The sequence below is a fragment of the Falco naumanni genome, chromosome 1 (assembly GCF_017639655.2).
Source record: "Falco naumanni isolate bFalNau1 chromosome 1, bFalNau1.pat, whole genome shotgun sequence".
Classification (NCBI taxonomy): domain Eukaryota; kingdom Metazoa; phylum Chordata; class Aves; order Falconiformes; family Falconidae; genus Falco; species Falco naumanni.
In genome coordinates, this window is record NC_054054.1 from 59,757,618 (window position 1) to 59,773,305 (window position 15,688).

Sequence of the window (15,688 nt, forward strand, 5' to 3'; positions counted from 1 at the left end):
TCACTTTCCCAGACTCTGTGTGTTAGTGACTTTGCCTTCTGGCCTTTAAGATGAAGGCCACTGATTATTTACAGCTTCATAAATATCTGATTGTGGAGTGCATTACTTGAGGAATGACAGTAAACCATGAGTTTTAGTAGAAAGGTTTTCTTACAAGACCCTTTGGTGTGCAAGAACTAGTACCGCGACAGCAAGAGGTTTGCTTTTGCCAGACTGTGAAGCAGCATCCCTCGCTGCTCCCTGGGGAACGTAGTGGGAAGCAATAGCGATCAGGACCTTGAGATGCTCAGGCAGAGAAAGAGTACGATGATGTTGGTAACTGAAAGGCAGCAGGCCTCCCTCCAGCTACTCTCTCGGACAAGACTTGCAAATCAAAATCCTTTTCCAGATGCCTAAATTATATTTCTGTTGGCTAGACTTTAAAAACTTTTTGAAGTTGCTTGAATTAACAGCTGTCTTTGGCTTCATTTTTCACCTTAGTCAGTTGTTTGTATATCCTCCTGGCCTTCTCTTTGGCTTCGTTTCGCTGCTGTGTGTGCTTTAACTTTCTCCAATTACTTTCGCACTTGCATTTTTTTACAGCAAACCTATGACTCCACAGCCCATCATGCCCTCGTTTTCTCTGTAGAAAATAGCAAAATGGTGACTTATTTTTCAGCATTGCATATAGCTGCCTATCAAGTAGGAATTTGTTTGGCTCCCTGTTAAATTCAAGAGTACCGTTCTGCAAGACAGCATCAAAAGAGAGGTTTCTTCTTAGTTTTAAATGTATAAAGCTGTTGTCTGAGAGTATTTCTGTCCAGCTGTCTGCCACCATGAAGGCTTGTCTTCCAAAAATTTTGAAATTGCTTTGGTACCTGTCTTAATGCTAAAAATAGCCTGGGAGAGGGCAGGGATGGCTATGCAGTTGGTAGCAGTATGTAAGAAACATGCCTCCTCCTCCGGGCACAAGAGCAGAAGGAAGAATACAGAACAAAACAAAAACCATTATGCTGCTCCAATTTTAAACATTTAATAGTGCACTTATTGAGTATATTCTGTACAGACATCTATAGCAAGTTAAACATTTTCCTTTCTCTCATGTAGATCGTAGTCATGTAAAGCACATTTACAATAGAAAACATACTTGAGGTACAAAAACCCAAAAAGAATATCTGAGGTATAAATACAGGTATATTTTAAATAATCTTTATCATGCTTTATCTATGTTTGACAGTACACTGTGGGCAAGTATACATGTTTACAATAGAATGGTATGTACAACATACAATTTTACAAATTCAAAAGTGTTTGATGTAGAAGAATATACAAGGTTTTCCTACACATGAGGAACACTGTTACTGGAAGTACTACTACATTATTTGCCGTAATAAAAAAATCTTCATCAAAAAGCTTAAAATAATACTGACAATGGTAACAAAGTCTCAGTCAAAATTCCATCTTGCAACTCATTCATACCCTAGCCACAAAATACATTTATCACTTAATACTGCACCTCGAAAGCAATCTTTACCTTTACAGTAAAACCTACAGAAAGACCTTTCCAGAGGACCTCAAGACCTCCTACAGTTCATACACATTGATTCTCAAGGAGGGGGGGGATACCCCAAAGGGTTTAAACCCGACAAAACCCCACCCTTCTCTCTGCCCCCAAATATAACTCTCCAAATTGCTCACATCCAGGTTCTGTTCGTGTTAACGTGCAGCTTTTAGGGAAATGGGAAAAGGAGAGAGAGAAAGGGAGAGAGCTTGTGCAGCTCTTCCTAGCTGCCTCACCCCACCTGCTGCTGCAGGAGTCCTGCCACCTCCCAGCACTGCAACTCCAGTGTTGACTTTTTCTTCTTGAATGGTTAGAATACAGTAAAATATATAAAAGTTCATTAAAACACTTACAGTTAATGCAGGTAGGAGTAAAAGCAACAGATTTTTTTTGGCAAATTAACAATTGACGTTACTGGCTCTCTGCTATTGCATAGACGTTTTATTTCTAAGCTGCTATGCTGCTCAAAAGTATATTTACTTAAGATTGCTATAGAATTGCTAATCACTCCTGAAAGATCATCTGGATAAGGAGTGGACAGTAATCGGAGCAAGCCTCTTGTAACATCTGCTTGGAGTTTTTAACAAGGTTAGAGCTGAGAAGATGCAGAAATGGCACATGGGAAGGATGGCTACTCCTGGTCCACAGGGGAGTCCCATTCTAGGTTGAACTGTATCTAGCATACTAAAATCCATTCTGGTTGCCTATCAGTGTACCAGACACATTTCAAGTTCGACTTCTGCTATCCTTTCAACCATTAACACACATTCACACTTTAATCTCTGTGCAAACCTTTCTCTGCTTATCTCAGTGAGAACACATTGAAGAGTACCAACTATTCCAGTGGATACACCAGTCCCTCAACACACTAACAAATAAAATGAGTATGTACATAAAGCTAAGTATTTCACATGGGAATGATGAGCTTTCACCATATTTCATAATATATTTTGCATTTAAAGAATTTTGCTTCTCAGAAGCAATTCAAACCATCTAATAGTACTTTTCTCTTTTTCTTCCTTTTTTTTTTTTTTCTTTTTTTTTTGCACAGTCCTCCTATGTATTCCAGTCGAGGCCTACACTATAGACCTTACACAGACAGGAAGCAGCTTTAAAGTGTATGTTATGGCCACAGTCCTATAGTAATGCTCAATATCAAGTCCTTATGCTGTCATCCCTTCATGACGTGACTTGCAGATGGTACACTAGCCTGGTCTGCATCGGACAAGCCTCTGTTTTGGGTAAGTCTACGTTGCTGAAGTGTGGAGCACATGGCTGTTCCTCTTCAGTAGTCACCTGGATTTTACTTCCTTGCTCTCGAGACTCTGATGACTGAAAGAGTCTCGTATCTTAACAACTTCAGATGCACACAAGTGTCCAAAAGACTTGGTGTACCATTCTGGCATGTGACCCCTGATGCATGGAGAAAAAGTAATCATGAAGTAGGTACCGGTAACTTTGCATGCATTTTCTTAGTCATAATCAAATACCTATCTAGCTGGTTAAATGCCTGACTAGGAAATCTTATTACTGCTTATTGCTCAGCTCAGGCTTACTAATATAATACACAGACTTGCTCAAAACCCAAGTTTGTGGCAGTGAGGAAGTTAAGGCAAGTTTTGTGAGAATTTGGCCCTCTTCACTACGTTTATAATAAATAACATGTTCTTGCATCCAAATACATCTGTCAGAGGAAAAGGCGGGATTATATACCAATAGGTATGGTGGAGCCCATACTGGAGGCTTCTAGTGCAACAAACCACACCTACTGTTAGCTATGCACTGAAGCCAATTTTCTGTGACATCTCAGGGCCTGCCTGCAAGCCTTTGAGAAGTATGTACTACTGGCCAAGATAAAGCCTGTTGAACCATCTAAATTTTGTGCCGACTACACAGAAACTATACAAGAACAGTTACCACTGCAAAAGCACAAAGTGGAAATTCATACCTTAAATCAATTCTGCACATGTAGGTAAGTTTAGATTTTCCTGACCCGCAGGGCTCAATCAGATACCTAGACAGAAGCACATTGACCCTGACACCTGCCACTGGAGCACGGTCATGGTCCACTGAGGTTGCTAGAAGCACACAAGCTCCTTTGGGGAAGTTTGTCCTCCATGTTCTAAGAAAAAAAAAAGAAAAAAAAGTCTTATCTTTGACAAACAGTAATTCAAACATTTAATAAGACTTCAAATTATGCACAGATAGATATCTACCTACACAACTTATATTACACAGAAATTGTAGGCAAGTTGCTATATGTGTGGGATATAAACATTACTGCATATAAAAGTCTTACCTTAAGACTACGAAGTCCCTGGCTGGGTGAGGTGCCATGCTGTTCTGGACATACTGGTATATATCTGTCTGGCTATCCAAAGGTTCGATTACTTTTGAATCTATAAGATCTTCATCCCAGAGATGCTGCTCTTTAAGTAAACGATTCAAAACATCCTCTGGCGTAGCTGGGATTTCAATGGTAGTTTTCCATAACCGGAGAGGAGGACCTTCACATACCTGGGGAAAATCAGGACAGAGTCCTCAGTTATACTTTTCCTTACACTTTCTTTTCCTTTCTGTTTTAGTGTTGGCCAAATACAGCAAATTAAATACGCACACATATATGTATATACTGTACTAAGCTTGTTGTAAGCTAGGTTTGTTTTCCTAACAGCCAAAGGCATCTGCATGCTGACTTCCAAATTATTTTTCAGTTACACTTACCTTCTCCAGATGGGACACTATTAAATCATGATGCTACAGAAAAAAATCCTAATTTTCCAAGTTTATTTAAAAAAACCAAACACTTCTCCCTGTGCTAGCTCTGAGCTGTGGAACTTAAAGAGCGGAGAAATGTCTTTCCAACTGCCTGCACAGTGACAGGGCTTGGAGGCTTCGCTCAGCCTGTCAAGACTTTGCACATGTAAGAGAAAACATGTAAACACAATGCAGCGAACATTCCTGGGGTGGATAAACAGAACACAAATCAGTGCACGTTAGCCAACTACTGCTGAAAGATATGTTGTTTTTAGACAGCGTGAACCTACATCAAAAGATTAAGGTTTTTTTTTCTTAAATGTATCTGCAAAATAAAGGGGTGCATTGAACCTTCTGTAATACCATATGTCAAAAGCCTGCTTATATTAGAGAAGATGAGCTAAACCCCAGAGCTGTGGCATGAGTGACAGGGTGCATACCTTCTTGTACGCCAGCTCTGCTTGCTCTGAGGTGGAGCAGCTGACCCAGCCTTTAAACTTCTCCTTCATTTCTTTGAGCAAGTCGTCCACGCAGTCCTGGAGGTAGCAGTGGTAGTCAGAGGGCTCGGCGGTGCTGCTGCCGCCCCGGAGCTCCTCCAGGCTGAGGGGACGCAGGTCCTGCTCCGTGTATGAGTTCCGGCCCCTGCTCATTTCTTCGGGTATCTGAGGGGTAACAAGGGTGAAATCATCCTCTTACAGCTCTCTCCCCACATCACAGAGTTAGTCTAGCAGCTTGATAACCACAGAAAGATGGGTACACTAGTTTTGTAAGTGATGGGATGCGTATATGTCAGGTCAAGCACATAATATGAAGAAATGCCAAAATTAAGTTTGTGACTTTCATTTCACTCAGATTAGTCTCTCATTTAGGGGGTGTCTTATTTTTTTCTGTGGAGTATTCCTCTTTGCTACACAACTCAGATCCATTCCCACAGCACAGTTTATCCTGCAGACTAAAGGAAGGAGGGATCAGTTGTCAGCCGCAAGAAAAGAGACAGACATGTCTTCAGCTGAGGGTTCTGAAAAGATTTGATGACAGTGAGGAAAACCAGGACTCAAGAATTGTCTGTTCCTCTATCCCAGGCCCTAGAGGAAGCATACTTCCTACAGATCCTTCAACCTATGGTTTGACAGTGTCACGTTCCAGGACACTTCTGTGGCCTAGTCTTGCTAACTCTTGGGAATTTAAGTATAAAACAATCTCTGAAATTCCTAGAAATAGCTTTTTGCTTTGCAATTAGACCTGATGTTCACAGACCCTCATGGCCGCACCATAAAAGCTTGAAAACATTTCAAATGCAGCTTGGATATAACAAAAATGTCCCAAACCCCACAATTGCCTCATGGCTTTTGAGCACCAGTGTTAACAAAACATCTCCCTTTTCTTCTGGCACCAATTCTAACTCAGGTACGTACCCAGATCACGATGCGAAGTTTTTTAAAAAGCTACTTATCATGTATTAAACTTTATTAAAATAAAGAGACATTCCTAGCTTTCCATTATACAGCAGATCTAAGCCACATCAGCCAATAATCCACTCAGTTTTGCAAACAGGTGTTTTACCTGAAAAAGCTTCTTGCATTCAGCAATCATATGAGCTAGCCCTTGGGTTGCAGCCAGATTTTCATTTAGGTCTTTCTGATCGGGTTTTCCCAGGCTTGGTTTTCTTTGCATCACCCTTCACAGGGGAAAAGAGCACACACACACACATCCAGTTATTTAACGCAGAGCAAGAGAGATGCCTGGTAAGAAAACAGTAGGATTCCCAAATACGCTGGTGATTTACAGCGGTGCTGCCTGGGACCAAATCTTGGCATGGTGTTACCAACTTCTCTCACTGCTTTCTCTAAACTTTTTCTTTGGAATCCCGCCTCCTTTTTTCCCTTCTTAAGAACTTGCTTATATTTTAAGAAATCTCTAACAAAAGGTAGGATCCCGTAACTGTCCTACACCCTGTGCCCTCTGAGGTGTCACAGTTGGCAGGGTCAATGCTAGACCGTGCCTGTTGCACATAGCTGTGGTTCAGGACCAGCAGCAACGAACCCTGCTCCCCAGAGACGTACCTTGGAGAAGAATTCTCTCTTTTGAGAGTGTTTAAGTGGAAGAGGGAAGGTGCTAAGCAGACAGCCAGGTTTGTTGGTGTCATCTGGTTTTCCTTCACTGCAGCTGTGACATCACTCAGGAAATAGAGAAGAATCTGGAGGACCTCCCTGTTCTCATCGGGTAAAAGCATAATGGCAGCCTTGATAGCCTGGAGACGCTGATCCTTCGGCACATCTGCATAATATTAGTAATTCTCTCATCAGCCCATTGATTTTCCACACACACAGCATGAATACATCCCAAAGCAAACTCCAGCTTCAAATATTTGACTTGAGTTTGAAGTGATTTCCTTCAGGATGCATACCACTCATAGGAAACATGAAGGAATTTTTTTTTAACCCACTAGTTTAACTACCCTCAGCTATTTCCTGCCTCACAAGACATGCAAGCAAGAAGAAGTTGCGCCTAGGCCAGAGTTAATTTTAGATTTAATTTCAACAGCTACATGCTCCCGCAGATGCACTAAAATGACAGAAGCCTGGAGTCAGGCAGTGAACAAGCAAACACAGTCCAGCCAATTTAGAAATTCTTTGGCTTTCAAAGAAATTCCAAACACGAATGCATTTTAGAATAGGTGAATTAATTAAATAAATTGGCTAGCAAACCTTTTCAACAATGATGTCATAAAATACCCAGAAAGTGCTTTACCAAACACAGAGGGTTGCTTTATTGAGCAGATCATTCAAAGTCATGCAGTGGAAAAAGAAAGTCAACGCTGTGAAGCCCCATACCATTAAACAGCTCCTTGGTTACTAACAACAAACAGCCATTAAAAAAATTTGACGTGTGTCTTTATATAAGGCCTTTTCCTCCAGACTTGAAGGGAACAAAAAATGAAATAAGCCAGACCAGATCTGCTTCTTATAAAGGGATTTCCAATAAGCCATCTCTGAAGACAACACCAGAGTCTGAGTCCTGGAGCATTTATATCGTCATTAGCACCACACCACCCTCACTGACATCTCATAACACATGTGGTGCTAACCAGATATTTAATTGGTATTTGCTTCGGGCTTCAGCAACTTCATAAGGCTAGCAGGCCAGTCTAGAAAGTAGTTTTAAGCAAAAATCCACTGTTTTCCACACTCTTCCCTCAATCAGCTCAAAGCACATTTAAGCCATGGGTGGACAATTCCAGTGCACATCCTGGTGCGTAACACCAAAGCAAAAGGAAATTTTGTCCTTTGCAGGGAAGCAAAATTTACAGCTACTTTAAGGCTCTTTGCTTTACACAGAGATAATACTTCCCGACCACCTCTGGGGATTCCTCAGACCTACCGCCTGTGAAAGGAAAGGAACAGATACTTCTGCAATGCTCTGTCAAACTTTTTCCGGCACTAAACCCACAAAGAGTTGCTGTTTAATATGCACGGAAGTGGAAAGTCTGAATAATTTTCTCCGTAAACCTTCTCGGGAATCCAAACACACAAAAAAATGCATGCACTGAAATAACATTATGTATGTTTTTATTTTAAACTGTCACCTCCACCTACAGAGCTCTGAGGGAAGTTCCTGTAACCTTTCTGGAAACTACCATCATAAGGAAGGCACAAAATACAGCAAAGACTCAAAACGTATTTCTGCAGTAAGTACTGTTGTAGCTGTTCTACCATGGGAAGAATACAAGTGGGGAGAGAGCTGGGGTGGTGTTAAGGAGAGAAACCACAGGATCAGTAAGGTGCCGATAGTACATAAATCAGTTTGGACCCCCATGAATATTTCAAAAAGCATTGGAGTTCTGGTCACCAAACATTAATTCATCTTTGGCCATTTTATAAAGTAAGAGCATTTCCAATGAAACAACGTTGAAGAAAACTTCTGAAAGATGTGCTGTTCGGAAAGATCCAGCACAAAATTACCATATATACAGAACTCAATTTATCTAGCTCACAAAAGTGAATGTCTCCCTTGTTGGAATTGAATCTCCCATCTCAGAAGGATTAATTAATTCTCTTCACGTGCATTGATAAACTCCATTTTTGATGCGACTTATTGTAAGCACTTACTGTTTAGGGGACCTATCAGTACAGTAGCTCTAAGTCAGTGACAGAAAAGCTTTCAACTTAAAGGTTTTTTTCAAAAGTTCTGGTGAAGGATAGAAGAATATGACGTACAAGAAAATAAAACTTTTTTTGGCAGCCTTGACAATCCCCTCAAAAGTTCCAAACTCTGTTTGTGTAGTGTTTGCACAGCTCCTCTACCTAGCCACATTACATGTGGCTTATTTTCAAACTGTAATATCAACTATGCTCAAAGAAGAAAGGAAACTTTACAGCAAGAGATGGAGGATTTGTATTTGCTCCCAAACTACAGAAAAAGGTGAAATGAAAAGAACTTGTACTATAAATTGCTATACAACTAGAACATAAAAAATCCATTCCTTATGAGGCAGCCTGAACTAAAGTGGGTGCTGGAGAAAGGCAAAGACCAACATATGCAACACATGTAGAGCCCAGAGGAGAAGTATTAGAAAGTTCCACCCTTGCTAGACAAATGACCATTTGCCATCTGCTGTAGAAATCTTACTACTTACATTGGTATATTTGTAAGAAGGTCTCAGAGAGTTTGTTGGTCATGAGAGGCTCAGGGAGATCACGGAAGAATTGCTTTAACATGTCTGCTACATCATAGGCAGACTGGCCTTCGTAGTTGACACTGTCTGTTGAATTCTCGTTCATTTGACGCAAAGCCTGAATTCTTGATTTGACTCCAGATTTCCTAAACAGTCCAACCTAAATATATATGGAAAGGCAAATACATTTACAGTGAGTCCAGCAAATCTGAAATGTAAGTATGCTCTTTAGCTTCTTATGTATGGGTTTAACTTCATGGAAAGCTTTCCCTGCATTAATTATCTATTTTGTCCTGGTTTGAGTCCATTTTTTTCAGTCTGACACAGCAACAATTACAATTAATGGGAGGCTGGGCTTTGGGTGGGATGAGTGTACGGCACATGGGGTGAGCGTACAGCAAAACACACCTGATCCAAGCAGTGGTTGCGGAGGTATCGCATGGCTTGCTGAATGCTCTGTGGAAGAGGCTGTCCTGTGCGCTGGACGTTGACTTGCAGCGGTACTCCAAATACATTTCGGTCTTTATAATCTGGCACCTTTATCCTTTTCATAAATTTTGGTACTGCCCTATTTAAGCAAAGGGAATGACAAAATTAAATTAAACCTCTGTTGACCATTTATCTCTGTATTTTCAGTAATTCAGAAAGTCAGTGAAAATAAGTGAAGCACTTCAGCAGTATGAAAAGTAGAGACAGTATAAATTAGCAAATCCACTCAGGGCTGGGAAGGGGGAGAGGACAGAAAACAGTTTCTGTAAGAGAAAGGCTTGACATTTGGGGCAGCATGCCGCCTGTAAGTATTAATGTGGTGCTACTCCATCAATATTAGCAGGACAAAAGCTACAGGGTAAAACTGCAGGGGCCAGATTGAATTGCAAAAGAGTCAAAATAAATCCTGCGGTCAGTGACCCCTTATAACACTACTTCTTTAGGTTTCGGGAAAGATGGGCATTTGAACAATGAGCTTTTGTATGTTTACTACTTGTTCTGCAAAGTCCTCAAACTGGGTCCACCACCCACCAGTGTGCATAACAGCAGGAAACTGATGTAATACATTTGAGTTTGTCAGCTAAAAACTTCAGTTCTATAAACAACCCCTTTGAGGGACCCCCCTCCTTGTCAGCCAGTGACTGTTGTTACCCCCACCTCCCACTCCAGTTTCAATGAGAGGCCTTTCCATCTGCTTATGACTCTGAGGGAAAAGTTACTAAATACAAAAGAATGATTTACCCCCAGGTCCCCAAGAGTATTGATTTCATAAAGGGAAAAAAGAAGCCATTAAAATGTGAAAATATTGAGATCATTTTCCTAAACAGGGAGAAAAGCTAATGTCTACTGCAACCACTAATAGGACACAGTAGCACTAGAAAACAGGGAGACCTATTTAATATTTTAATGTACAGTACAGCTATACAAACAGTGCATTAAATTTACAGCTGACTAATCTGTTACATAGTATAACAGAACCAATTTGTATTGCTGTATAGTTTAGTGCATTATTGATATATGTATGAATAATACTTGCTTTGTCAGAAAACATGCCAATGGAATGTGAAAAAACACATTGCGATCTCCACCGAGAATCTGAAGCATGCAGGGATAACTGGTCAATACTTATTTCTGTCTTTCAGAACAAACAACTTCTGTATTTAGAAAGGCTGACATAATAACAGCTTTTGAACAGGAGGTACTTTGATGCTGAAGCTAAATACTCTCTATGACTCCTGGGGAAGGGAGGAGGCTGGCCTGTGGTAGGGAGAAGAAAAATTTTACTGCGTCTTTTGCATCCTGAAGGTTACACGGGCTGCACTGCAGACACAATAATAAAAGAGCTTTCTATTTCATTCTTCTGACAAAAAACATTCAATTGGATTACAAACACCTGGCCACAGCAGAAATTGCTGCCTACATAAAACTCCATGGCTCTCCCAAGCTTTCTTCCCCCGCCCTCCATCTTTTTGCAAGCTAACTGGATTTACAGTGCATTAAAGAGGGGAGACAGATTTTGGCTAAAGAGACACCAGAACTAAAGGGAATTTACATTATTTAAGTACATAATTATATAGAGAAACTATATGCCAATACTCCAGAATAACTGAAGAAAATCAAGCCTGTTAAGATCTACTGAGGTTTGTGCCACTTCTCAGTAACTGCCTCAATAACCAACTAGTCCTCCTTTTGCAATGGATAGTGGACATCTTCCTGCTCAGAAAGCTGGCCTGTACTTCATTGCTTTTGCTCCCTCACATCCCCCCTGTAAACATACTTATCAAGCCCAATAAGATTACACTTATGTAAAGGGTTAGTGATTTTAGCGCCGTCTTGGGACACCACAAATCACTGTCAGCACAGGCTAGAGGAAGAAGTGCAAATATGGAAAAAGAGGGATGGACGGATTCATTGCATCTTTCCAAAAGTTGCTTAGGACAAGCACAACTGTCATGCTTGTATAGCTGGCCTGTCTACACATGGCACCGTGTCCTTACCAGCTGAAACCGTGCTTGTTGGAAGGTGTGTACTTCTCCAGGAGAGCCGTCAGCTTCAGGAGAGAGTACTTCTGCAGCAGGTTCATCTGTGCCACGGACTGGCAGTTGATCTGCAGTGATGCTGAGCTGAGGCTGGGACGGTGGGAGCTCTGAAAGCTATGCCACCTCAGCCTGTGCCTGCAGAGAAGATGGGGGACAGAGCAAGAACTGGTCACTGAAATGTCTCTGCAAGACACGTGCAGGAATTACCACAAATGTACTGCTGAGCTCCCTGCTCTCGGCAGCTGCTGTCTTCCGAGATTTCACAGGCATCACCCAGCACTGTCTCTGCCTCACCTGGCGCAATGCAGCATATGCAGGTGCTTCAGATGGGGAAGTGCACACTGAGCTGACCCACAGCTCAGCATTAACTACACAGTCTTGCCCTATCAGATATCCTCTGTGGGCTCCAACACCCTTTTTCAGAAGCCCCTTCAATACTAAGGCAGTGGGAATCAAAAAACTCTATTGAGGATAAACAGCCCAAACTCTTAAGATGGGAAAGGGGAACTAAGCACTTCTAAAAGTCCCATTAAGTTTATACAAGCAGCTGTAGGTGACTAAGTGACAGCAGAAACCAGGCCCTAAATGATCTGCTCCAGTTTTAAAGGAAAACTGGAAACAAAAGCTAGAAAGAATTCAACCTCTTGCTCTACTCACAATACAAAATACAGCCATCCATCCCATGGTAAAACTCCCAGCAGACACTGGGAGGACACTGGAACTCCCTCCGTCCCCCACTGTGCTACAGCAATCAAGAGAAAGTAAACAAACCTCATTTTCCCTGCAGATTTAATGCCCTAGCATGCCATTATGAAATAGCCTGCTACCGAAAAGTGCAATTTTTTGGAACAGTGTAAAAGTCAAGGCTTTTACTACCCACTGACAGAAACCAGACCATAAGTTACACTGGTTCTCCTCACCAACTTAAAAAGTGAATAATCTTACTTGATGTCGCTCTCCCTCCCCCATAGCATTTCAGTTTGAAGAATTATCATCCCCCAAAACTGCCTTAACATTGCTCCCAACGCTGACTTGCTGAGCGGACTGCTTTTCAACGACAGCTCAGGCTGAGCACGCAAACATGCAGCTACGAAGTGTGGGAATCATTTCTCTAAAAGTCTTGCACAAATATTTCCCTTGCCTAGAACTGTTTTGGAAAGTGATGGGAACGAACAGCACGTGTGTGCTTGAATGGCCACAACTTCTATTGCACCTTAACCGAGTGTGGTGCAGCTACTGTCAAGCCACTTGGGCTGGAGGGGACCCCACCAGGGCCACCCCAAGTCCCAGCACTCATGATCTCACCTGCTGGACCGTGTCAGTGATGCGCCCACCCCAGAGTCCCTCCTGTCCTGCATCCCTGTGGGCTCTTCTGTTTCATTCAGTGAATTCCCTGTACTGTCAAGGTCACTTGGTGTCGTTCGATCATTATCTACATCAAGGTGGATCTGCTTTGGAGAGGAAGGACAGGGGGAGATGGAGTCGAGTGCTGAATCAGAGTCCCCTTCGTCTGAGAACTTCTCTGACCACTGGTTTACTATTCTCTGCATCCCTTTGACATGGTACAGGATATCGTCTAGTTCTGGGAATATGTCTTCATTTTCAAGGTCAGCGAGGTCGCTCGTACTGGAATACAGGATTGAGCCTGGCACGTTGTCATAAATACTCAGGCGGCTGCTCACTGAGCTGGAGGAGTTGCGCCTTTTCCCCATGCCCAGCTCTTTGGAGCTGTCACCGCTGTTTTCCCTTCGGAGGGTGAGATGGCCATGCCCATGGAAACTCCCTGTCCTCCAGTTCACAGAGGCGCTGCTTTCTGTTGGGGAGAAGTTGCCGTTGGAGAGTGCTTTGGGAAAAGTGCCAGGCTTGTGATCTTCAGGGATAAAAAACACAGTGTCTTCTGCAAAGCTTCCCCGGTTCTTGAAGTTCTGCTCCATCACATCGTTGAAAGTTGACTGGTTGAAGGGGTCGAAGCCTTCCAGGTACATGCCCACCCTTTTGTTGTACGCACTGAGGCTGCGTGTTCGCGTGACGGGACTGGGTGTGCTGACGGCACTGCTCGTCTCAGACTGACTACTGCTGCTGCTGGTCTGGGTGGAATTGGAGACACTCCTCTTTCGTACCATGGGGAGGCTGATGTGATTGCCGTTGAGGGCTGAAATCTCCACGCAGTTAAGTTGTTTCAGTTTATCTTCATCCATGCCCTCCTGCAAGATGGGCCCACTAATAATAAGGCCAAGCTTTGAAGGAGCTTTGCTCTTGCCATGGTGAGAGCTCTTGATTTTCAGGCTCTCCATTCTCTTGAGCAGGCTCTTTGTTTTGGACTTGGCGTTCTTCTCATTGGCTTTTGTGTTGAAGCTGAAGCTACTCAGCTCCCTGGGCGAGGGCAGGCTGCTGAATGAGTCATCATTTGCTGCGAAATTGCTTGATGAACAAACGCTCACGACCGAGTTTGTCCTGGTGGTAGATGCCTCACTCTGCAGGGTTGGTTGGTGGCTGCTGGTGCTGCTGATGCTCAGAATAGAAGCCACCTCCTGGCGTTCACTGAGATCTGTTAGCACACTCTCACGGCTTGCCGCGTTGGTAAGGTGAGGAGCTTCTGGGGAGGGGGTATTCAAGTCCGGTTTTGGAGGAAACACATCAAACTCTTCGAGCCTTGACCACCTCTTGCTGTCCCTCTGAAAAGTCCATTTGCCACTTATTGCACAAGGTTCATCTTCATCCGAATCTTCACTCTGCAAAGAAGAAGAATCCTGAAAGAGCTGCTTGCAAACTGCCCAGACAGCAAAGGCAGTTGCATTTAAATACAATGCCCACTAAACTGCTCTAAGCATGACCTTGTTCTGACTGAATTTAAAGTGAAAACAGTCTTTTACTTCAGGGAGAGGAAGATTAGGCCATAAAGCCAATCACAGTAAAAGATAACATGGGACAGGCAATATATTTTAACAATTTTTAAATACAAAAGATACACACTTTGTAAAAAGAAACAAACAATACAATCTCCTTTAAGTTGTTGTTTTCTACAAACTCTAGTATCCATAGACTTTTAATTAATTGGTCACAGTGGACAGCCCTCAGATCAATGGAAATTCCTGGCATGCATAAAATTTTAAACTAGAGTCAGTCAGGGGTTGGGGTCCTCTGGACTCTCTCCAAAGTTACACTCTGTTGATAGTGGCTGTGTGTTTATACTCCTCTTTGCAATTACAAGATGTTTCTCATATGTTCTGAATTGTAGTGGCTTAATTCCTTACCCATTCGGGAAGTCCAAACGGTCTCCTCACTGTGATTAATGAGACAGCAAAAGAAGCTCTTGCACTGCAAGAGTGTGATGCCTCGAGGCTTTTACCTGGTCCACTCTTCCTCCCACAGCCTAGCAGCTAACATTTTAAGAATGTCCTGTGAAGTTTCTACTTCAGTCTCGCTTCAGGCAAACTTTAACACTCATAGATAGTGAGCAGCAAGAGCTCACTGACAGTATAGCACGTAAGTAAATTGTAAATTGTAAATAACGTCTCCACTAATGTTTGATGTATGAGTAATGCCTGAGGGCACAATTACACATACATCACTTACGCCTACTATCTTTTCATCTAAATACTGAAAAGGAATGATCCGGGGACTGACATACTTGGTCTTCCAAATATCTGGAAAATTTCGTGTTGGAAGAATAAAACCAATGAAGATATTTTAATAAGACACCATGAAACCACAAAATAACCTTTGGTGTTCAGAGTAGGAAACACTAATTGCCACCCAGCTCCCTGAGTTTCACTTCATTTGTTTAGATTGCTGTAATTTAAAAACAAACATGTGCATGCCCCAAACTGTAACTATTTGTGTGCCGGCAACACAAACATTCATTCTCTGAAAAATAAGTAAATTATTTATATCTCAAGTATTTTATTTATGCATACTTTAGCTCCTCATCCTCTCCTAGGTTGCTATGTTTTTGGTTTTTTATAGCACATTTAATCAGAAAAATAAGTGAAACACCATATTTGTTTTTTATAACAAAATACACACAAGACACAGAGAAAGCATAATTTTCTTTGTTTTCCAGCTACTACAAACTACTTCTGTCCGTGACTCAGACAAAACCTAAGAGGACTGGCTTGCTTATTTAAAGTTTTCAGGAGGAAGAGAGTCACCTGAAACTGCCAATGGATAATAACGATGGTTCAGAGG

General features: G+C 42.1%; 1 protein-coding gene across 3 annotated transcripts in view; it reads right to left on the reverse strand.

The window, feature by feature from the left end:
- Positions 1 to 996: 996 nt before the first annotated feature.
- DLC1 (DLC1 Rho GTPase activating protein) overlaps positions 997 to 15,688 on the reverse strand; it is a 230,857-nt gene continuing 216,165 nt past the window's right edge. For all 3 annotated transcript variants that reach the window (XM_040596312.1, XM_040596322.1, XM_040596330.1), the window contains 10 exons: positions 12,806 to 14,232; positions 11,459 to 11,635; positions 9,381 to 9,540; positions 8,934 to 9,132; positions 6,361 to 6,574; positions 5,861 to 5,975; positions 4,738 to 4,959; positions 3,840 to 4,057; positions 3,489 to 3,662; positions 997 to 2,953 (listed from right to left, as the gene is read on the reverse strand). In XM_040596312.1, the coding sequence (XP_040452246.1) occupies positions 2,833 to 2,953; positions 3,489 to 3,662; positions 3,840 to 4,057; positions 4,738 to 4,959; positions 5,861 to 5,975; positions 6,361 to 6,574; positions 8,934 to 9,132; positions 9,381 to 9,540; positions 11,459 to 11,635; positions 12,806 to 14,232 (3,027 nt within the window). In that variant the 3' untranslated portion in view covers positions 997 to 2,832. The remainder of the gene's footprint in view (positions 2,954 to 3,488; positions 3,663 to 3,839; positions 4,058 to 4,737; positions 4,960 to 5,860; positions 5,976 to 6,360; positions 6,575 to 8,933; positions 9,133 to 9,380; positions 9,541 to 11,458; positions 11,636 to 12,805; positions 14,233 to 15,688) is intronic.